General features: G+C 47.5%; 1 protein-coding gene across 9 annotated transcripts in view; it reads right to left on the bottom strand.

Moving 5' to 3' along the window:
* LOC127490640 (uncharacterized) overlaps window positions 1–23,772 on the bottom strand; it is a 137,979-nt gene that overhangs the window by 49,883 nt on the left and 64,324 nt on the right. Inside the window, exon 3 of one of the 9 annotated variants that reach the window (XM_089334865.1) lies at window positions 1,531–3,756. The exons of 4 other annotated variants lie outside the window; for them this stretch is intronic. In XM_089334865.1, the coding sequence (XP_089190991.1) occupies window positions 3,678–3,756 (79 nt within the window). In that variant the 3' untranslated portion in view covers window positions 1,531–3,677. Of the gene's footprint in view, window positions 1–1,530; window positions 3,757–3,791; window positions 3,972–12,929; window positions 13,811–23,772 lie in introns of those variants that run through there. 4 more of the 9 variants (XM_089334861.1, XM_089334862.1, XM_089334859.1 and 1 more) reach the window with 4 other exon arrangements.

The raw sequence follows: 23,772 nt of genomic DNA, 5'->3' as shown, positions 1-23,772 counted from the left end.
TGCTTGCACTGGCGCTCACCCAAACTCAGATCAGTGGCTTCCTCATTCTTCACGGAGCAGCAAGAGCAAGATTTTAAAAACGCAACACACGCTGCTGCCCTGCCCCACAGAAAGCCCTCCAATGGCTTCTTACTGCATTTGGCTACAGCTCAGGACCCAGAACCCTGGACTGTGCAGGCCAGAGAGCAACACCTTCACCTCTGCATCCAGCCTCGCTTCCCTTCTCGCCACGGCTGTGTTTCTGGTCCCTAGAAGCATCGGCTACTTCCTGCCCCTGAGCCCTGGCACTTGATCGTTCCTGAGGTTGTGTCTTGCCTCGGACTTGAGTTTAAACATTGATTAACCGGACAGAAGCAAGGATCCCAGTGTACCCTGCCTTCCCTTACTCTGTGTCCTGTCGTTTCCGTCCTGCGACTCGTCACCGTCTGTGCCTATCTTGTTTATTTAGTTACATATCTCCCCACCCAACTCCACACTTACATAAGTTCCAGGAAAGCAAGGACTTTATTATCTTTGTCATCCTTGTCTCTTGGAATCTGAAGAAGCTTGGCACACAAACTCAATTAAATATTGGTTGCCCAGAACAATGAACATGTGCACTATAAGGTTCCAGAAAATACTGGTCTTTTAAAATAAGTCCAGGGCACAGGAAAAGCAGAGGAGCAGAAGGTTATACAATGGCAAACACCAAAAACCGGCTTCATTTTGTGTTTTTCTTAATTACGGACCCTGCGTGTCAGACCACGGTGAGTGGAAGCTTTGGGTATAGATATTGCTACAGTTGCTGCTTTGCACAGATCGCATGCTCTGAAAACAACCATGTCTGGAAACAGGGATAAGAGCAGACATGGAGGCTGCACTGACTGCCTGCCCTGTGCCGATCTAATGGCTCAGAGTAGACTGAATTCCGTATCTTCTCAATAAACCCAGAAGGTAAGGAACACGATTTCCACCAGCTTGCAGATGGGGGCACCCAAAGATGACCCTGTTTCCCGGGTCACACGGGTCAGCAGCAGCAGAGCCTGGTCGCATGGTCCGTGCTCCTTCCCCTGAGCTCTTCTACTCGTGGGACTTTCCTACGACTTATGCTCAAAGAACACAGAGAAACGGCCCATGCAACCCTGCAGACACACGGTGTCTTCGTTCTAGCTCACTTCTGCAGGTCTGATCGGCCATTTCTTTATTCTGCTGCCCTGAGAGTCCATTCTCAAGGCTGAGGATCACCTTGAGATGTGTTCTTTGATGGCAACAATTAGCACACTGTGGTGTCACATCTGAGCCTCCGTGGTTCCAAGTCGCTGGCGATGACTCACACGTGAAGACAGCAGCTCACGTTGGCTCGGGTTAGTGCCTTACGGTTAAATAGTTCAACAGTGTGTTCTTCCTGGAGCTGCTGGCTGCACCTCCATCCTCCTCCCTTATTGATCCGACTATGGAGCTGGGTTGAGGGAAATCATTGAGAAGCCGAGCGAGTGCTAGCATCAGGAAATGCTTCCTATCCTGGGAGAACACAAACTCCCGACATCAGGAGACAGGGAGCCAGATCTTGCTCAAAATGCTCAGCTCAAGCAGAAAAAAGCTGACAGAGAAACCCGAGTCGTCCCTTTTCTTTTCACCCTTGCGAATGGCTTAATGGACACACTGATTCTTCTTTTAAATTCTCACTCCCCCATATGCCTGCAACAAACAGGCTGGACCAGGCTGACGTGGGGAGCTGGGAACCCGTCCAGGTCTCTCCTGTGAGTACCAGGAACCCAGCAGGTGAGCTACTGCTACCTCTCAGGGTGTGCATTAGCAGGAAGCGAAAATGAGGAGTCGAGTCAGGTATCAAACTCAGACACTCTGATACGGGCGAGGCGGTCTTAAAACGTCTGCCCCTAGAGACTTATAGAGCTATCCAGACAGTAGTTCTTCCTGTTAGGTGAGCTTCAACTTTGAACTTTGTCTACTATAAGCAGCAGGCACTCTGATCACCAACCTGTAACTCTCCTTGCTGGAAACCCTGCTTTTGGCATAAGCAGGCACAGAATCAGACTCTGCCACAGCTGGCTGTGTGACTTGAGATTAGTGACTTAAATGGTCTGCACCTTGGACTTTTCAGCTGTGGGGCGCTGGAGCTATGGTAGATGCACGCTCAGAGCACGGCGGCCAGCCCAGAGGAGGTGGCAGGAGCAGCTAGCTCTTCCTACCCACGTGCCCCGCCACAGGGAAGCGCACCTGGGGGCCCTCGCTCCAATCAGGAACACAGCATTTCACATCTGGCCTCAAGAATTTTACCAAAGCCCCGATTTTGTAGAAAAGTCTAAAAACGCCCATTTCCCCACGGGTTACAAAATAAAGAAGGTTTTCCCCCTTTGTTATCTTTCCAGTTAGTTATTTCAGCGATCACAGCATTAAAACCCTTTCACAGAAAAGGTCACTCTTTCTCCGATCAAAACACGTCTCTGCTGTTGTGCTCGCAGAGGCGCACCCGGGAACAACAATCAATAGCAGGAGCTGGCAAAGACCCCCGTTGCCTCGCGGCACAGCTCCGGGGGCAGCCGGCTCGGTGCTGGGTGTCACCGCCCACAGTTCTGCTCCTAATAGAGTTTTCTAATCACTGCGTGAAAATAACTTCGGTAGCGTTAAGGGCGCTCCATCAGTGGCTGTCAGATCCTTTTCAAAACTTTGACCTTAACCTTTTCTTTCCATTTGGGCATTTCTGGATTATGCAATGAAAACAATTTCAGATGTTTCAGGCTCAAAAGGTAAAATACTTTCCACGATGATATCAGCTGCTAAATAATTGTTTCCAATGTGCTTTCCTGTATTTTGTGCTTTGTATGTTTTTAAAAGACTCATTCGTGTGAAAGGCAAAGGAGAGAGACAAAGAGAGAGAGAGAGAGAGAGAGACTTCTATGCACTGATGTTCTCTCCAAATGGCCACAGGCATGAGCCAGCAGCTAGGAACTCCATCTGGGTCTTCCACGTGGGTGGCAGGAACTCAAGGACTTGAACTTTCAGCCAATGCTTCACTGGCACATTAGCAGGAAGCTGGACCGGAAGAGGAACAGCTGGGACTCAAATGAGTACTCAGATGTGGGGTTGCCAGCTTGGCATGTGGCAGCCTCACCTGCTGTGCCACAGCACCAGCCTTTGCTTACTTCTTAATGCTTCTATATTTTCAACTACAAATAGGAGGAGTGGAGGCACACTCATGGACACACTCGCTCTCAACTTGGGATTCTGAATTCTCCAGGGTTCTAAACTCTGAACACAGAGACATAAAGACAGGGTAGGCAACTGTGTAAAAGTAGAAGAACATAGCAAAGAGTTTCCAAACTAGCACCAAGGTGGACACTGAGCAGTGCGCAGACTGCAGGGTCGCCATTCTGAATGCTTCCTCAGCCCACGAGTCTGTGCCGAAGCTCTGTGGCAGCCCCTGGGAAGATGCAGCCTATGCGCTCAAGATTCCAAATGGGGACATGAGCCATACCACTTGACGCTTTAAGAAGGACAATTTTAAAAAGATCCCAGAAGCTCTGTCAAGCAAATGTGATCCGCAGAAGCTCATTCGTGAGCTGCGATAGACGTGGCAAAGGCCTAGGAATGACTGGTAATTTTAAAGCAAGGCTTGCAGGTGAAGTCCGCAGCACCGCTGGATGCTGTATCCACATAGCATCTGCTCCGGCCGCCGCTCAGGAACTGCCTGTCAGGATGAGGCCCGTGCGTCGATACTGCTTTGCTCCGAAGCTCCCTTTTTGTTCTAGGTAAGCGCTGTTTTGGAATTGAATCTTATTTTTTATCATGTGATATTTCACACACATGTAAACCACGAGGCAGAGTAGCAAAATAAACACTAGCACATCTACTGTACTGTTCAGTCCAACAGCAGGGAAATGACCAGTACAGTTGTTCCTATTTAGATGTCACTCAGATGTACATCAATTCCTGTAGGCCAATGATGAATTGTAGTCTGGCATGATCTAGAGCTGTATGGGAACAGTATCGTTATATGAGGGGAGTCTTCAAAAGTGCTCACAGAGAATACATAGGATGAAAAAAATATGCATAGATTTCAAAAATTTTTTTGTATCAGAATAAACTTGTCTTGAATTCATACGTCTGTATGAGGGCATTTTCAACACATACTAGAAAAATCTAAAGATAATGTGCATTTGTGAACTTTTTGAAGATCACGTGTGTGTGCACATTTTCTCCATGATTTCCTCACGTCTCAATATGATTTTGAATTGTTATTTTAGGTCGACTTGATTCATTCATTTTCACTGCTCTGTAACAATCCACTGTGTAGAAACACGATTTACTTGTTCATTCTCCTATCGGGCACTTGGAGCATTTTCAGCTGTTGCTGTTACAAGCAGAGCTGTGAGGATGATTCTAGCATAGTTGCCTGGTGCGTACCAGCAACAGTAGTTCTGTAGGGTGTGTGGCTCGGTTCTGAGTCACGTACATGTGAATGATATGGAAATCACACCTGTGTTTTGTAGAAAGTTCTAGAAAGATCCCCTGGTCAGCCAGAGACCCCCTTCACCCCCTGGAATGTGGTTACCTGTCTGGCACTTGGGAGCAGCCTTACCTCCCCACTGTGCTCATACCCAGTGTCTTTTTTTCCCCCAAGGGTTTGGAGTTTTAATTAATTTCCATACTGATAAAAATAATCCCATGAATTCTGTAAACTATCACATAAATGCTATAGTATAAAAAATTTAAACAACTGTTAACAGCTTTAAACAATTCATCACAAGGAAATGATTATGTATTACTAACACTACTTTCTGCCTTACGAAAATTCCACTCAAATAACTCTGTCATCTAAAGACACAAAACAAACACACCGTTGGGGACTTCCATAAATTAATCCACAGGAATCATCTGCATTGAATGGTCTCCTGCCAACTAGTTACAAAACATGGTGACACTAGGCACTGTTAACATTTAACATGAGAGGGAAAAACAGCAGGTGATAAAGACTTAAGCTCCCTGGTTCTGCACCTCTGACACATCTTGGACTTCGAGCCCTGAAACACTCAAACAGTAACAGGGGGAGCTTCCGGCACCTTCCGTACAAACACTGTCATGCTCCTTAATCATGCAAGATGGACCTCAGAAGATGGGAGCAAGATCAAGTCCAGTGTCTTAACAAAGAAATACAATTTCTGTATCATGCTGCTCCTTGCAATGAATGAGTAGGGGGAAGAAGCCTTTTAGAGCAAGGATACATTGCTGGCCATTTATAACCCACGCTGAGGACAAAGAAGGCCAGGCCTCTGGATGAATGACTGGACCCTGGAGTGCACCCTGCCACCTTATCCCACTGCAGGTGGGCCAGAGAAACCAGACACAATTCTTGGAGAAACAGTTGGGTGCTTAGTAGAGTGGCGGGAGGAGTGCAATTTTCCTAAGACGAGGTGTTTAAAGAGGGGCATCTTAAAGTCACCTGTCTGGACCATAATTGTCTCCCACATACGTCTTCTGCTTAAATCAACATACCCAGAAGCAGATCACCCATGCATCCAGGTGTCTAAGTCTTCCTATAAAATCCTTGCCCCTCCAGTGTGTCTGTGCAGCTGATACCTCTCAGTGCACAAGTCCAGATGTCTGTGTTTAGTGCAGGCCAAACCTATTAGGACAGAGTTGATTGAAATTGAATTCATTTATGCCCATGTGAAACATGGCAAGGAGCAGCCCATCATAAATTTCTCTGTTCTCCACTGAGTGAAAATAGGTTTTTATAATTGAATTTCTCTGATGTTTCTCACATTTGCATCCTGGGTAAATGGAAAGATTTATGATAGGTAGGGCATGAATTGCTCATCTGTAAAAAATACTTTCATAACAGAGGTTTTCACAACGACTAGGAAGGCTAGGCAGATGGGCCCACCAACCTTCCTTTATGGGGAACTGAATGAAGAAAAGATAGAGCATTCGTTTTATGGAGAACGATGATGTTGGTGGAAATTCAAAGTCTATAGGACTGCAGTGAGGGTTTGTACTCCAAAGGCTGAAATGGTGGAGAACTGGATTCCTGTGAGTGTACATTCTAGATGGCTGGAATCCACAGTGTCACATCCACTCTGCCCACCCACCAGGAGGCTCTGTTGGGACTCAAGGAGGGATATTCCAGTTGTCACTCTGACATCATGACATTTTAGTTGAGTATTGCTACCTCTCTCACATTGCGTTTCATAAAGCTTATGCATGGTAGAAATAAATAAATACTTAAGGAAAGGAAAAAAAAGTGAATGTAGCCAATTGCCCTCGCCTTATCCTGCCACTGCCATGATCTATGATGGATAGCTAATTGAAAAGATAGCCTGTCGGTTTTTATTTTCAGTCTTTCCTATGGATACACAAATCAAATTTACATGTACCTGATAATAATGAAGAGTGGGGCAGGTGTTTGGCCCAGAGGTTAAGTTGCCAACTGGGACACCTGCATCTCATAGGAGTGCTTGCTTTGAGTCTAGCTATTTGGCTTCCAATCCAGCTTCCTGCTAACATACACTCTGGAAGCAGCAGGTGGTGGAGGATCAAGGCTTTAGGTCCTTGCCAACCAAATGGAAATCCAGATTGAGAGGGAGGTTCCTCCCCTCAGTCTGGCCCCACCCTGTCTGCTGTGCATTTGGGGAATAAACCAGCAGGTGGAAGATCTCTTCCCCTTTGTCTCTGTCTCTCTACCTTTTAAACACAGTGAAAATAAAAAATGTAAAAGATAATGAAAACAGAAATAATAATCATAGGCATTTATTTAGTGCCTCTGAATGTTCCAGGTGCTGGATTAGATATTTCCTATTCAGTCTTTGTAGCAGGCTACAAGGTGTGTATCACTACTTCCATTTTATAGACCAGTAAACTGAGACAGAGAGAAGAATGATCTACACAACCGAAAATCCTAATCTAGTGACTGTGCTGCACTATTCTCACCATGTGAAAACATTAAAAAATTCTTTACAATGTTTGTGATTAACTTCTCAAAGTAACTTAAAAATTATATGCTTCTGATCCAAAACAAAGACTCATCCATTTTGTTTATTACTCACAGATTCTGAAGTTTAAGCAGTCACCCTGAAACAGACATTGAAAATAAATATTAAGGGGCCGGCCCTGTGGTGTAGCAGGTAATGTCACTGCCTGCAGTGCTGGCAGTGGGCACCAGTTCGAGTCCCGGCTGCTCCACTTCCAATATAGCTTTCTGCTATGGCCTGGGAAAGCAGTGGAAGAAGGCCCAAGTTCTTGAGCCTCTGTACCCATATGGAAGACCAGGAGGAAGCTCCTGGCTCCTGGCTTCAGATCAGCGTAGCCTGGTCATTGTGGCCATCTGGAGAGCGAACCGGCAGATGGAAGACCTCTCTCTCTCTCTCTCTCTTTCTCTCTCTCTCTCTCTTTCTCTCTCTCTCTCTCTCCCCCTATGCTTCTCTGTAACTCTGCCTTTCAAATAAATAAATAAATCTTTAAAAAATATTAAGCCACATGTATTGCTATAAATAAAAAATAGTTTAAAAATACACAAAAAATGGAATTTGAAGATGTTAATTTCAGAACAATTTTTTAAATGCATGCATATAGGGGGTCTTCAAAAATATGAAAAATATGGGCAGAAACTTGAAATTTTTTTGAAACAGTTTTCAATTCCATTTTTCCATGAACCATTTGATGCGCCCTTAGAGAAACTTTAAACACGTGAAGGAAACTCTTAGACCATGGCCATGTGCTGGTGAGAGCCATACTGTGTGCAGAAGACATCCCTGCAGTGCACTTAGATGACCGAGTCTACATATTAGCTAGAAGGGGCTCACATTGTCTGGCTGACCACTCGCCGCACGGCATGGAGCCGAGGACTTTGCGTGCTGCAGGTTGGGCAAACCTGGGAGCGTCGTCTCACGTGGGGACACACTGCCCATTCATCTACTGTGTGGAGTTTACCCTGTTGAGAAGCACATTACAAACACAACTTCCAACATCTCTTTCATCACCTGCCTATAAGATTCATGTATTTCCCCTTATTTAAATGTACTTAATCTCTTCTTGCCTTAGACTAACCCTTGTACTCCTTTTTATACATGTTTCCTTATTTATTTTCATTCTATTTGAAAGGCTGAAAGGCAGAGAAAGAGACAGAGGTAGACTGTTTATATACTGATTCACTCCCCAGATGCTCACAGCAGCTGGAGATGAGCCATGCCAAAGCCAGGAGCCCAGAACTCAATCTAAGTTTCCCACGTGGGTGGCAGGGACCTAAGTACTTGAGCCACTGTCTACTGTCTCCCAGGGTGTGCATTAGCAGGAAGCGGGATAGGAAGTATTACTGGGACCTGAACTAGGCACTCTGATATGGGATGTGGGCATCCCAAGGAGTTGTCCAATAACTGAGCCAAAAGCCCACCCCTATACTTTCTCAGCTCTGGTTCAGGTGTGTGTCTCGTCCAGACTCGGCTAATTTCTAATGGAATTAAGCGGCTAGAGGTCCTGTCACCGTTCAGCTTGTCCGAGGCAGCATTCTCACAACATCCTTGCCTAATGCTACGGTTGTTTATGAGGCTTCGCAGACACCAGCCCTGATCTTTGCCCCACGGGGCTGCACCCCCGGGAGGACACAGATTTACTCTCCCAGCCTGCTGGTTCTACCTTCGTATCTGGGCCCAATAAATGGCAAAGCAGAGGACAGATTCAGGGTAATTCTAGACCACCACAAAATTTAGCTTGCTATCTTGAAAATAGTCAAACTATTTGGGGATTTTACAGTAAACAAAATCCAGACAGCAGACCAGAGGGGCCACTACAAGTTACAAAATTGCCTGGGTAAGATAAGGCAACTCATAAATGATTCAGCGAAGCTGGTGGGATAGATCCTGTGACTCACACACGCGAACCCGAGGAGGAGTCTGCGCTGTTCTTTGCTCCTGATAACGTGCGAGAGGAACACACGTCACATTAAGACCCTGACTTGGCATTAGAGAGCTATAAAATGTTCAATTAAACATGGCAACGGCGGGACAAATGGGACCCAGGATACAGTTCTTTGTTTGCCTCTAAGAAGTTTAATGTGTCTTATTTATTGAGGGTAAAGAACATAAGCAGAGTCAAGTGACAGCCTCCAAGCCATCTGAAAATATTTGTGTGAGTGTCACGGCGGATAACGAATGGGGCTGCGCAGGCTCTCTGCCTTTTCAAAAGATGAACAGAGTTGCCCTGGGTGGATTGCACCTTATGGAATTAGCGCCGGCTTAAGGAAAACTGCGCCAGCATCTGTCTTCTTTCAAGCCCACTGTCAAGAGGAAAACAGACTGGGGGAGGGGGCGGGGGGGGGAGGGGAGGAGGAGAGGGAAGCAAGGAGGGCCAGCTTGCATGTTTTAAACCCTCAAGATAAGCTGTCGCTTAGAACCTTGACGGCTCCAGAACTTGACACATGGGCTTGCTCCCTGGGGCACTCGGCTGGCTGCTCTGCGGGCCGATCCCGGCCACTGAGCTGTGACGCCCGCACTTGCCTGACCCTACATAATGGGCAGCTATTTACTGCAAACAAGGTAGATGAAGGAACATAGGCTTAAATGATGCTCTAGTGTAGGCAGGAATCCACTGGGATCCCTGGCAAACCAGTCAATCTTCCGGCTTCTTTTTTTTCCTTTCTTTTCTTTTAACTCCCCTCTGCCCCCACCTCCCCGAATCCCCCTGCCGCCCCTCCGCCCCCACTTCTACCAGGTCGGGACTATTTATTTCTTTCCCTCCGGACCAAGCCACAGATGCCCGCCTCAGAGCACCGCCCCACTCAAGATCAATAGGGTGGGTTCAAGAAGCAATTGCACGGCAATAAATAAAATAAGAAAAGTAAGTTTGGATTCTACCACTTCCCAGCCGACTGTTTCCTGGGCTTGTTTTTATCCATTACTAAGGAAGGAAAAAAAAAAAAAAAGAAGATAGAAAAAGGCACAGCCCCAGGAGGCGGCCTGGGGAGGCTGTCAGGTGGCTTCAGTGAGAAGCCCAATCAGACCTGATTGGTGAGGAGTGTCAGAATGCGGACACACCAGGCTCGCTTACTAAGGGAGGCCCGGGCTCCACCAACGGCAGGTCCCAGGCTGGCGCCTGTTTTATTTTCCCTTCATCTAGGAACACACATTTGCTTGTTGTGCGAGCTGTCCAAAGGGGAAGCCCCTGGGGGCGGCAGGGTGGGAACACACAAGAGACCCCTGGGGTTTGCCTCTGGCCACTGGGCATGGACCCAAGGCACCAAGCGTCTTTCTTCTGAGACCTCTCGTTTTTCTAGGTGGAGGAGGGGTGCTGTCGTTGCCTTCTTTCTGGCCAGGGAAGGTGAGACAGGCAGGTGCAGGAAAGGTGGTGTGTGGGGCTCCCTTTCAAGGTCAAAACAAGAGGCTCCGTTCCTTGGAGGGTCTACCCAGAAGGGAAGCCAAGTTCCTCCTGGAAACCAACGCTGGCCTTTCCTTGGGAGAGGAGCCTTGGTTAGCTGGAGAGAGATGTGCGTCAGGTCATCCCACCACGCAAGTACATACACCCAGTGATTCGTCGCCTGCCTCTGCCAACTCTGCTTCTTTATTCTTTGAGACACTCCATCAAACCTTCCTGCCGCTCAGTAATTACCTGCGTTAAGTGGGACAAGATGTTTGAAATTCACAGGCGACCTCTACCAAGGCTACGAATTCTGGGCATGGCTTCTCACTCATCTTTTCCCGGAACCATGACTTGGGGGAGTCTCCCACTCCTTGTCCTACAACTGTCAGCGCAGTTAGAGGCAGGGGGATCAAGCAGATTTTTCTTTTTCCCTTTCTTCTTTTTTTTTTTTCTTTAAAAAATTCCTCTGTGTCTGATTTTTCTTGCAAACTTCAGTGGCGCCGTTGGGAGGGTGACCACGGTTTTGCACGTGGGGAGCACAAGAGCCAACTCTGTTTCGTTTTTTGGGCTGCCAAGAGTGATCTCATACTCTGGGCTACATTCATATTTTCAAATAAATTATTTCCAAGACTCTGATTCTCCTGTCTACCCTGAGAAGCCCCACTCTCGGCCGTGAGAGAGAGCTGTCAGCTCCGTTGGCAGAGTCCATTTTCACAGCCCTAGTTGCTCCCTCAAGAAATGGGATGAAGAAGACAGGGTTTGGGTGCCATGGTGGGAAAGGAAAATGGATTTTCCACTAAAACTCAACTTGTTATGCAGCTGTGCTTTAAACTAGATGGTAATGCTGTGAAGAACGGGATGTGTGTCGCACAGAAAGAGAGTTTTAGGGCATCTTCTTCCCTCTGACCAAAAAAAAAAAAAAAAAAAAGAGTTCTCAATTCTGCCATTAATGAGAACAAAGTGAGGCACGCTCCTACCAACAGCTGGCAGGTGAGCAGACACACAAGTGCGGTTGGCCTCTGCCTTCACACTGTTCTTGATGTGTGTATTTCTTTTTCTTTTTTTTTGTTTAGTTTTTATTTATTTATTTATTTATTTGAGAGAAAGGTCTTCCTTCCTTTAGTTCACCCCCCCAAGTGGCTGCTATGGCCAGCGTGCTGCACTGATCCGAAGCCAGGAGCCAGGCGCTTCCTCCTGATCTCCCATGGGGTGCGGGGCCCAAGCACTTGGGCCATCCTCCACTGCACTCCCGGGCCACAGCAGAGAGCTGGCCTGGAAGAGGGCAAACGGGACAGAATCCGACACCCTGACCGGGACTAGAACCCGGGGTGTTGGCGCTGCAGGCAGAAGATTAGCCTAGTGAGCTGCGGCGCTCACCATCGATGTGTGTATTTCATGGACTGGACACACTGGGGTGTGAATGGACTGAGTTAGAAGGTGGAATGTGGGGCCTGCAGGGCTGTCCCGATGCACCTTGGTGAACCACAGGCACCATCGAGCTCCTCCAGCTCCCCTCCCCTCCCCATCTGGGAGATTTATTTTGTTAATTTTTAAAACACTTTAAGGAATCTGATTGAGAGACAGAGATAGGGACAGAGAGAGAGAGAGAGTGCTACTACCCACAGATTTACTTCCCAAATACCTGCAATGGCCAGGGACCAGGTCAAAGCCAGGAACCAGCAACTCCATCCGGGTCTCTCTCCCATGTGGGTGGCAGGGTTGGCTGCCCCAACCAGGGATCTGCATTAGCAGGAAGCTGGGGTCCAGAGCTGGAACTGGGAATCAAACCCAGGCACTCTAATGTGGGCCGTGGGTGTCTAAACAGCATCTGCACTGCTAGGTGAGACGCCTGTGCCTACCTTACGTCCTTTGATATTGCGAGGGCTGCATTCGCACTTACTTGATGTGCTCTTGGTTCGATACAAAGCGAGTGGGGCTGACACATGAAGCAGACAATTCTTTGGTTCTTGGTAGCTGAGGCTGGTGCTGTCCCTGGCAGGGTACTTAGCAGCAGCGCTGGCCTCTATTTGTTAGGTCCTGGTCACACACCTCCCACCAAACTCCTCCTACCCTTGCTAGATGTCCTAATCAAAAACCTCTCCAGACACTGCCAGAGACTGAGAACCACCCAGAGCGAGAGCCACCGTGGTAAAGCACCACACGAACCCCCTCCAGGGTTCCCGCCCCACAGCAGACCGGCATTCGGGGTGACTTTTTCAAAGAAGCCCTGAGCCCCTCTGACATCCAGGAAGGTGCTTGCCCGGATCTCCCTGCACACAGAACCTGCTGGGAGGAGGCTCCAGCTGGCCTGCCCGCAGTCCTGCTGAGGCCACGCCTTCCCTGGCTGCTCTGGACATGGCAGGGGCCAAGAGCTTGCCCACCACTGCCCTGAACGGCGATGCCCTACGGTGTCACTGAAGCTTTGTGGGAGTTTCGGTAGCACCCAATGCCCTCCCCTCCCCTCCCCTTCCCTCCCCTCTCCTTTCTTCTACCCTCCTCTCCTCTCCTCTCCCAGGTGTCACATCCGCATCACAGTCTGAGAATTTCACAGCCTCAACTGCACCCTCGCTGACTCTGTTCCCCAGACATTTCCCCTAATAAATCTTTCGCATTGCTAATTTTGTCTTGGGTCTGCGTCCAAGATTACTCAATACACTGCAGCTGCCATTGCACATGTGCCGTTCTCTCCTTTTGCTCCCATGTCTCTAGTGGTAATACATGGTTCAATAAAAACAAAGAGACGAAGCTGGGCAGGGGGTGAGAGTTAAGGGCAGCTAATAGTCCCTGGCTCCATGTTCAAGGCCTTTGCTTAGCTTCAGGCAGTAAGGGAGCACTCCCCAGACTCACAGGTGCCACGTTCTTTGCCGTCATCAAGGAAGGAGGGGAACGACCCCATGGGAGCATTTGCAAGGCTCTCCTTGGGTTACTTTCAGAGTCTACTTCCATCAAGTTTTACATTAAGAAGCAACCTTAGCTTTCAAAGAGGATTCTCCAAGCTAAGTGCTTTTTTTCTTTTTCCCTTTGAAAGACCCAGGCAGGCTGACACGTATGGCAACAAGTGTTAGTTTCCTGTGCCAGCAATGGGAGGACAGTGGGGCGAAGGAGTTGATGCTGTGGTCAAGAGGTGTTTGAGACGATAGTCTAGGCGCTTGAAGGTAAAAGCTGGGTTTCGGCAGGCTGCAGGTCTCCGGGAATGGTGGAGTGGGTGTTGTGGGAGCAACTGATGAGGTATCTGGGAGGAAAGGACATGGCACCATAAAGGAAGGTGTGTGTGTTTGATTCCACAGGTGCACAAGTTCTGGATGCTGACAGCTTCCAGGCTGTGGAAGAAAACGGTCGAGTGGACTGAACCGTTGGATGGGAGATGATGGGCGCAGGAGCTATGTGGCCAGGAGTAGGGTGGTCTGTTGTCCTGCACACATTATCCAGAGTGATGATTAGCAAATCTGGACACCCGAACTGGCTGTGAATAATGCAAGGAATTCAAGAGTCAGTGCAAAGCAGCAGTGAAAGGAGCTTGGGGTGGTTTAGCGACACTGCTGGGTCAGAAACACTGAGGCTTCCCCAGGAGGAGGGAAGAATCCTGAGCAGCAAGAAGGATGCTTTCCCAGCTCCTGCACCTGTGGTACAGGTGCAAGGAATACACGGATTTGCTTTGGAGCCGTGACCCTGGGAGGCAGTCGAGTTCCTGCTCAGGCTGGCCGGGAACAGGACATGTAAAGAAGCGACTGAAGAGACAGGAGCTCTTTGTTAACCACATAACAGAGGTTCCCAAGTCTTAGGAAGACTGAAGTGGTGCACATAAGGAAGACCAAAGGAAGGGAGCTCACAGGAGCCATGGGAGGAGGGCACAGAACAGTGAGCGAGCGGAGGAAGCTGTGTTTGGTGGTAACAGGAAGGTGAGGCACGGTGTCTGTCTGGGGAAATAGATATGGACGCTTCTACTGGATGCCTAGACACTGGATGCAATCTGGGGGCACTGCCTTACTGTAGGATATTGGTCCTTTTTATATTTTTAGTTTTTTTGCTCAGGAGAGCTCCTACGTCCTTGGAAAAAGCTTATTTTGTCTGCAGCAATGGTATGGGCTCCAGATCCTTGGAGTCAGGTTCCTCTGGGGGCTGGAGGCTTGGGTCCCAGGCTGGCCTCTCCAGGAGCTCAGGGTAGGACAAGCTAAACCTCGTGATCTCCTCCTGCGGTGAGACTGCTGGTGTCATCCTGGGGAGTGATGTGCTGCCCTGGCCACCAGGTGACGTGAGACAGTTCCTGGAAGGACTAGCCCCTTCTACAACAGGACATGTTCACTTCCAACTGGTGAGCTCTCCCTGGTTGGGAGGAGATTCTTTAACAAAGACTTCTATTTGATTGTGCATCAGTCACATCCTTATTGAGAATTTAAACAGCATTGAACAAAGGGACAAATAAAACAAAGTTCTTGCCAGAACATACACAGGAATGGAGGACTTACGGACCAAAACTGCAGTGAGACAGGAGAGGAAACAGGAGGATCGGAAGGTCAAGTTTGCATCAAGTAAAGAATGGATCACCGATAGACACTGGGAAGCTCCCAGGCCAGAAATATTTTTCTTCGTTAAAAGCTAGGATAACCTCCAAGACTTTGCTTCCAGCCGGCGAGGCAATCCATTAAATGGATGATTGTTGGCATGTTTAGGGGCCTGAGGCAGGTGTATCTACAGAATATGAGAGATGCCACACTTCCTAATTCTTTTTCTGAGAGTGGGACATCAGCACAGGTTTTTATAGGAGTAGTGAGAACCTGTCGTAACTAACTAGATGAAGACCTCTTAGCAGAAAATGAACTTTAGGTAGCCAGGGATAAAGTTCTTAGGGTGAGGAATCTGGTCCATTGGTTACAGCCTGGGTTGGATGCACGCAGCCCATGTCAGAGTGACTGGGTTTGAGTCTTTGCTGATCCCAGCTTTCAGGCAGTGCACACCCTGGGAGGGAGCAGGTGATGGGTCAAGTAGTTGGGTCCCTGTCACCCATGTGGAAGACCTGGATTGAATTTCTAGCTCCTGCGTTCTACCTGACCCAGCTGCGGCTACTGGGGGCATTTGTGGGGAGTGAATCAGTGAATAGGAGCTCTCTTTCAAATTTAAAAGCAAATTATATATTTTAGGGGGGGATGCATCTGTACTACAAACATGTACAGATTTTAAAAAGACTAACCATGAGTTTTGGAGGGAACATTCACGCCTCGATAGCACAGATCCTAATGGCGAAACTAGGCTAGAGGATATGTGAGTGGGCGTAAGTCATAACCCTGTAAATGCAGAAAGAGGGGAGAGACCACATGGTGTGGGGAGTGGCCAGTGACAAGACAGGCTTCTCTGGAATGACTGACCTCAGGGAATTCTCAGCTTTCACGGGAACAGTGTGAGTCGTGTGTGTGAACGACTGGACTTTGATTAATCATATACAAACCACGTGCTTGTTGTCAAAAGAGTACTCCAGAGGTGATCTCCTTTGACAGGGTTTCCTGAGAATTTAGTATCCTGAATGCTTATCAAAAGTGCAATTCTGTTCTCTCTAGGGGCATATTTGCCAGGGGTGTGCAGGAGCATAGGCCCCGTGCCACCTGCTCTCTCCCCGGGGTGGCCATGGCTCGTGGTGTCAGCAACATCTCCACCAAGAGGATTCCATTTGTGTTCATTCTTTTTAGACTGTGTTGTTAAGTCATCGACAACATCCAGGCCTTTACCTTGATTTTCTGTAGGATTTCAGAGATAGCAGAGGGCGAAAGCTGGTGCTAACCCACTTCTCGGCAAGGTGCTGGGCCTGCCTGGGGCTCTGTCCTGCTTCTCCATCACCGCTGCTGTCTGGGCCAACATGCCAGCGCTCAGGGATGCCTCGGCTTGCTCCTCTGCCAGTGGTCTCTCTGGCAGTGTCTAGGTAGCAAGGATTCCACAAAAAGCCCAATGTTTATAGTTTTTCAAAAGCAAGGAGTGTCTGATTCTCTAATGGCACCAAGAACACCTTTCAAGACGACTCTGTCATTTTGGTTGAATCCCATCACTGACAGACTTCTTCATTGTCTAATCTGAGCCTCCCCCAAATGACATTAAGGCAGAGGGCCAACATTTTCCCATAGTAAAGATCCATCTTGCTTCTAACTTGAGAGAGAGCTGATAGAGTGGCAACCTGGAATTCTCCGAGCCACAAATGGCCTACTTTCACCCTTTGTTCTTGGTTCTGCAACTTGCTATACCAAGTGTTTTCTGGAATCTGGGGGAAAGGCACTTCCAGACTTTGGTTGGTAGTTTGATAACCTATTACCACAGCTCTCAAAAACAGAACTAATGAAAGGTTAATGAGGAGGCGAGTTTGGCGGAGAAGCATAACAAGTCTCTTTGGGGTCTGCGTTTTAAAGCCATTTGCCCCTGTCTTCCTCACCACAGGGCAGCACCTACCACACTCCCAAGTCACTCTCTGGGTTTAAGCCTCTCTGCTAGGCTGCACTGGTCCTGCCTGCCATGGGGGGACTGAGACACTCTCTCTTCCTTCCCTGGTCTCCTTATGCTTCATGTGTAATTCATTATTTTCTTCGGATCTCTAGCTGAGTCATTACTTCCTTAGGGAGGTGTACTTTGAACCCTCAGTTAGGATAAATCTCCCCAATTATGAGCTCTCAGAGAGCTGTTTAACTCTCAAAAGACCACTTCCTGCACTGTCAATTTTAAGCTTACTTGGGTTTATCATCTGATTAATGTCTTTATCTCTCTGTCTTTTTAAAGATTTATTTATTTTATGGAAGACAGTATGGACATACCTCAGAAAGCTGAAAATACATCTACCACATGACCCATCCATCCCATTCCTGGGAATGCACCCAAGAGAAATGAAATCAGCATATGAAAGAGTTATCTGCACCCCCATGTTTACTGCAGCCCAATTCACAATAGCTAAGACAGGGAACCAACCCAGACATCCATTAACTGATGACTGGATGAAGAAATCATGGTGCACGTACACTGTGGAATATTACTCAGTTGTAAAAATAAAGAATGAAATCCTGTGTTTTGCCGTAAAAGGAATACAACTAGAAACCGTTATACTCAGTGAAATAAGCCAGTCCCGAAAATACAAATATCACATGTTTTCCCTGATCTGTAGTAACTAAGAGAACACCAATCATGTAATGTACTGGAGGGAAACTGACATTTTGAGCTCCAGCGACTGTTTACAGCCTTGTCTCTACTGTTGAGGAACGGTGCTTTTTTCTTCTTACTATTTGTTGAACTCCTATACTTACTGTAGGGCTAATCTTATGAGTATAAAGTAAACGGAAAGTAGACCACTGTAAAAATTAGGAGAGGGAGGAGGGGGAAGGGTGAGAGCTTAGGCAGGATGCAGGGTGGGGAGGGAAATACACTATGTTCCTGTATCTGTATACATGAAATGTGAAATTTGTATATCTTAAATAATTGTTTTAAGTCATCATCTGCTTTCTCAGGCACATGAGCAGGGAGCTGAATCAGAAGCACAATGGCCAAGGCTCCACTATGGGATGCAGGAGTCCCAAGTGCCAGCTTAGCCCACTGCACCACAATGCCCATCCTGTGAAAGTCTCTTTTTTAAAAAATGTTTATGTAGTTGTGTTTCTTAATCTTTACTTTTATTGAACCTGGATTTTAAGTAATGATTAAAGAGCCTTCCCCTATTCAAGGTTTAAAAAAATTTTATTTTGAAAATCAGAGTTACAGAGATAGAGGGAGAGAGAGAAAAGAGAAGAGAAGAGAGAGAGAGAGAGAGAGAGGGAGGGAGGGAGGGAGGGAGGGAGGAATCTTTGATGTGCTGGTTCATTCTCCAGGTGGCTGCAAAGGCCAGCACTGGGCCAGGCCAAAGTCAGGAGCTTTTTCCAGGTCTCCCAGGTGGGTATCAGGGGCCCAAGCACTTGGGACATATTCCAGCGCTTCCCAGGAGCATTAGCAGGGAGCTGGATTTGAAGTGGAGGAGGAAGCTGAAGATGCTACGCCACAACGCCAACCCCTTCATGTGTCTCTCTTAGACTGTATGATCCTTAAGGTCAGAGGTGTGATCTCTAGGGCCTGGCATGGAGCAGGTGTTAATAAACATGTATTGAATGAATTAATTCCTAGATTTTCTGTAAGAAAGGGCATGCGGTACCCACTGTGACTAGATCTTCTCCACACTTACCACGGCTGCCTAATGATGCCTGAAAAATGGTGCATATCTGGATTTATGGAAAACTGGGTTTCATTTTTTCGCTCATGTTGTATTGTGAGAATTTTTGTGATGAAATTTATCAAATGTTTTCTTGAACTATTTATGGGACCAAAGAGAAGTCTGGCCATCCACCTTGATTTAGCTACTGAATTTTCCTTGGAGGATCTGGACAATGCAATGTTTCCTTTAAGCCTTGTCCCAGCCCTGCCTCCAAACTTTGTAACATTGATGGATGCAATTTAAAAGTTCAACGCCAAGCATCAGAAATCATAAACAGGGGCGTGCATTTAAACTAGCAGTTAAGATGCCTGCGTCTCACATCAGAGTTACCTGGGTTGGGGGATGCCTGACTCTGGCTCCTGACTCCAGTTTCCTGCTAATATGGACCCTGGGAGAAGGCAGCGGTGGCCCAAGTTGTTAGGGCCCTGCCTCCAGGTGGGAGAGCTGGGATTAGTTCCTGGTTCTCAGCTCTGCCCCCCAAATCCCAGCCATCAAGGGCATCTGAGGAATGAGCCATTAGCTGGGAGTGCCCGTTCTCTGCCTCTTGAATAAAACAAACAAACAAACAAACAAACAAAAAAAGAGGAAAAAAGGTAGACGGCCATTATGCTAGAGAGAGAGAGAGAGAGAGAGAGAGAGAGAAATGAATTCAAATGTTTGAATTAAAGTACTTTTTTTTAGTGCGATTGTCAACACATGTGCACCTATAGAGGAAGCTAGATTCAGACAGCTCAAGGAGATTTTGCACCAGAGATGATCCAAGCAGACCGCAGCTGACTGCGTGGCTATGGCTAACTCAAACCTATAACCACAGAAGGGGCTGCACATCGTGCGCCCTCGCCTTTTCAGTACCCAAGGTCTTCCTCGAGTAGAGCCACCGTGAGCAGTCGGCTGAGCCCTGGCACGGCCGCGCGGAGCCATGTGGCTACTCTAACGCATCCCTGCCACTGTCACCGGGTCTGAGGAACGAGTATCCTGCAGCTGGAGCTCCCTGACCTGAGCCATCTGGCTGTTCCAGCCCTGGGCACTCTGGCACCAGTAGGCTTCCCTCAGTCTCCTCTGCTGGCGCTGTGGCACTCAGGACTCGGGGAAAACCCTTACAGTCGTTTGCTGCGCTGAGCAGGTGAGTACAGAGCGGGGGCAGAACCTCCTCCGAGCTGTAGGAAACGCAAAGTCAAAATTAAGTTCAAACGCACGCCATCTCCAGCATGGCCTTGGCCTGTTCCCACAGTGGATCCCTGGTCTTCCTCTCTCAGCTAAGCTGCTTCCTTACTTCTCCTTTTGTTCTATGTGGCTGCTGCGTGCTCCTTGCACAAACAAGTGCTTATGCTAATAGCAAGATGCAACCCAACCTTAAAAAGGCTGCAGTGATCAGTATCCATCATCTCTCCGAGCGCCTTGTCACTACATCAATTAATACAATTGAGCAAAAAATGTCATGGGCCCTGCGGAAAAACCTTTTCACAGCCTTTCAGGGGAAGTTTACTTCCAGCTTTTTTCCCTTGCATTAGCTCCTGTCATCTACAAAGCAACAGAACCCAGTGGTGTCAATTATATTTGATTGACTGAGTAAAGTACACACACAAATAAGCGAAAACAATGGACACAAAAATCTATATATGACTCCCCTTGTCAGAGAGCGCGCCTGTCTTCCCCATTTTCATGCGGCGGGGTGTCCTGCTGCTCCTGGCTTAAATGTTTCCTTCAGCCCCCAAACTATCACCAATTAAGTTAGCAGGGTCTTCAAAGGTGTCAAACGACTCCCTAGGCAATCGGCTCTAACTGCTGTTCAATAAATGAGGTCTAATTTATCAGTTTAACTTCACTTCTAAAAACCTAATGCTTCACAGAGCCGAGCTCCATTTACCTACGGCGCGAGGCACCCCCGCAGACAGCACAGGGGGCGAAAGTTATGGTGCATTTGGTTGGGTGCATTCTTCTCCCTGTTGGCAATTTCAGCGTGCACCTTCCACCTGTGACCTTATCTGCGCCCACCTTGCACACACGTGTAATCCCCATGTGCCAACAGCAAGCTGAGCCCGGAATATCTTCCGCGCTGTCCATTAGGGTTGTGGGCTGGGAGATGAGGAACCCTTTCTTCCTGACCTTGTTGTATACATGTGTATGTCGCAATGGGGAAAGTCACATTTCAAAAAGCACTGGGAGCTGGATTTTGGCAGCATGAATGAATGTGATGTGATTTGTGACACAGAAATGAATGCAGAGGGTTTTTTTTGTTCCTAAATAAACAGGTGCAGATTCCTCACAAGGACTCCATTAAGCAGAAAGTCTTAGGATAAATGGACCCGAAGTGTCAATGAATCGGCATGGAAACCATTCAGATTCATAGAGGAGACAAAATAGCACATGGAAAGCTCGGACACACAAACCGCAACAGATTCGCTCGTTGCTGGAATATCTGAATATGAAGTGAAAACGATGGCCAAGGTAAAACGTACTTCTCGAAAGGTTTCACCAGAATTAGATTTCATGGGACAAAACAAGATAACAACAAACAAAGCTGAAGTAAACAAACACACACCAAAAAAAAAACCTTGAAAAAAGTGGTTTACTCGCAGGCCCAGGCTTTAGGGAGGCTGTGGCTAGGGGGCCAGGGGTGCACGGGCAGCGCTGTGTTGTAAGCAGGGTGCCTGTTCATGCCTTGGTACAAGGCTTTTCTTACAAATGGGAGGAGATGACATTTGCAAATACTCCTGAATCTGCCTATCTCAGCCAGGAGACAGCTACAATGTGGATAAAAGGGATATTTCTAAGGAAATTTCTATTATTCCGGAGTCTCAACCTTTTCCCATGACCCAGAATTATTTTTTAGAGACACTCACACATGAAAAGTGCCAGGATCAATATTTTACTATTCATTTGCTTTCTTTGTTGCCTCTGCGATTTCCATCTGAGGAATCCCTCTGCGTGGAGGATAATTAGGATTTGGTTACGGAAACAAAGCAGAAGGAACGTCTTCCGCTGCCGACAAGCACAACAGAGTTTACAACGGGAGAATAATCATAGAAGACGGGCTTGGGCTGGTTTTTCGCTGCTTCTGTTGCTTTGCTGATAACAGAAACCGGGAGCATCCAGCTCACAAAGTTCTCCCATGATATGAACCCAATTCCCATCTCCCACAAGAGCTAGAAATGTTCTCATCTACAGTATAAATAGGAAAAGACAAGGAAACACTCATCTCTCTCTCTTCCTCTCCCTCCCTCATCAGAGAGAGAGAGAGGATTTGAAAGGAGAGGAGCTGCATTTCCCTCTGCATTTGGCCAGGAGAGCAGGAGGGACATGAGAAAAGAGAATACAAGGGGGAAGGAAGAGGGGACCCGACGCTCAGACCAGGCAGGTGGGAGATGGCCGGCGGAGGACCGTGGCTGTCCTACATGAAGTTTTCTCAAGCGGTGCTCACGTTCCCATCTCAGCCCCTCACCGGCCATTCAGTCCTCTGGATGCTTCACACTGTAGCTTCCTACCACCACCTACTGCCCCCAGCCCCTCTGGCTCTCTTTTTAAAGGATTTACTTATTTATATGAAAGGCAGAGTTGGGGTGGGGGATCGGGGGGAGGATGTCTTCCACCTGCTGCTCACTTCCCTTAAGACGGCAACACTGCGACTTGGCCAGGCTGGGGCCAGGAGCTTCTTCTTGGCCTCCCACATGGGTGGCAGGGGCACAGGTACTTGGGCCATCTTCTGCTGCTTTCCCCAGGCCATTAGCTGGACCAGAAGAGCAGCTGGGACTTAAGCCAGTGCCCATATGGGACACTGGCACTGCAGATGGTGTCCACCAGCTATGCCTCAATGCCGGCCCCACCCCTCATCCTCCTTCCATCAATATGGACTGTGGGGCTTGGCTATTTTCCATTTATTTTACCCATGGTGTTCCCGAGTCTCCAAACAGCTTGCTCATCTACTGCTATCTTATTTATTCTTCTATGCAAGAGCACAGACTACGTCATCCAGCAGAAATCTAGTGTTTGCTGCTTGTTAGCTGTGAAATATGAAGTCACTTTCTTATTGGAAGATGGGGATGGATAATAAATTTCCCATGGCATCATTCTGACAATCAAATGAGTTGATTTATGTAATGGGTTTAATCCAGCAGCTGATGCATTTCCCTGTTCAGAAACTACCGATGGCTCCCGTCCACGCACAGAGAGGAAGCACAGAAACGTCAGTGTGGAGGATCTAGCCCCTGCCTGCCTCTCCAGGCCTTTCTGCCTTTCTCTGCAAAAGGAAACCATCAGCAGAGGTGACTCCTACAGGTCGGCCAAGGTGACACGCTCTTTCATGACTCCATTCTTTTTTAAAAAATTATTTTTTCATTTTTACTTGAAAGGCAGAGGTGATGGCGGTGAGGGCAAGGAGAGATAAGAGACAGAGAGGTGGAGAGGGAACTCTGATCCACTGCTTCACTCCCCAGATGCCTACAACACACAGGGCCGGGCCAGGCCAGGGCCAGGAACTCCATCTAGAAGATCTCCCACATGGATGGCAGGGACTCAACTACTTAGCTGCCACCTGCAGCCTCCCAGGGTGCACATCGGCAGGAAACTGGTTTGGAAGCAGAGAACTCATGACTCAAGCCAGGTATTCGATCTGGGATGTGGGTATCCCAAGTGGCAACTTCACTGCTGAGCCAAACGCCAGCCCCCACGCCTCCATACTTACACATTCATGCTCCCTTCACCTGAAAAACCTTTGGAGTATTGTGGCTATGACACTGCAGCCTCCCCATAAGAGAACAGATCTTCCCCCTTGTAGCCCACAAATCCTCAGGAGAATGCTATCATGTACCTTTCACTGACTTGTCTAATTCCTACAGGCTACCTTTGAATTGTGAGTATCCAGTATTTAGCAAATAGGATTTTAGGAGATGTTGAGTGAGAATGAGCTGGAGCACCAAGAACTCAGTAAGTTCTAGACTAATACCATCTTGCTGATAGGTAGATAACCCTTTTTATTAAACTTAGAGTTAATGATATAATCACAGAGAGAGAATCTGATAACTTTTAACATGTCAAATTTCAATTTCTTAAATTTTACCCTCTACCGGGATTTCAAGGACTTGTGTTCTACTCTTCCATAAATTATATGCTATTATTCATTTAAATTCTTCTAGGAATCTGCTTGTTCATCAAACATGGTACACATTTGGAATTTTGGTTTAGTGTCAATATTCCTAAGTTTCAGTACTATAATGCTATGT

This window comes from Oryctolagus cuniculus, chromosome 6, assembly GCF_051225735.1.
Source record: "Oryctolagus cuniculus isolate XC-2025 breed Fujian yellow rabbit chromosome 6, ASM5122573v1, whole genome shotgun sequence".
NCBI lineage: Eukaryota > Metazoa > Chordata > Mammalia > Lagomorpha > Leporidae > Oryctolagus > Oryctolagus cuniculus.
The sequence above is the reverse complement of the archived record's forward strand: the minus strand, read 5'-3'. Positions and strand labels throughout refer to the sequence as shown.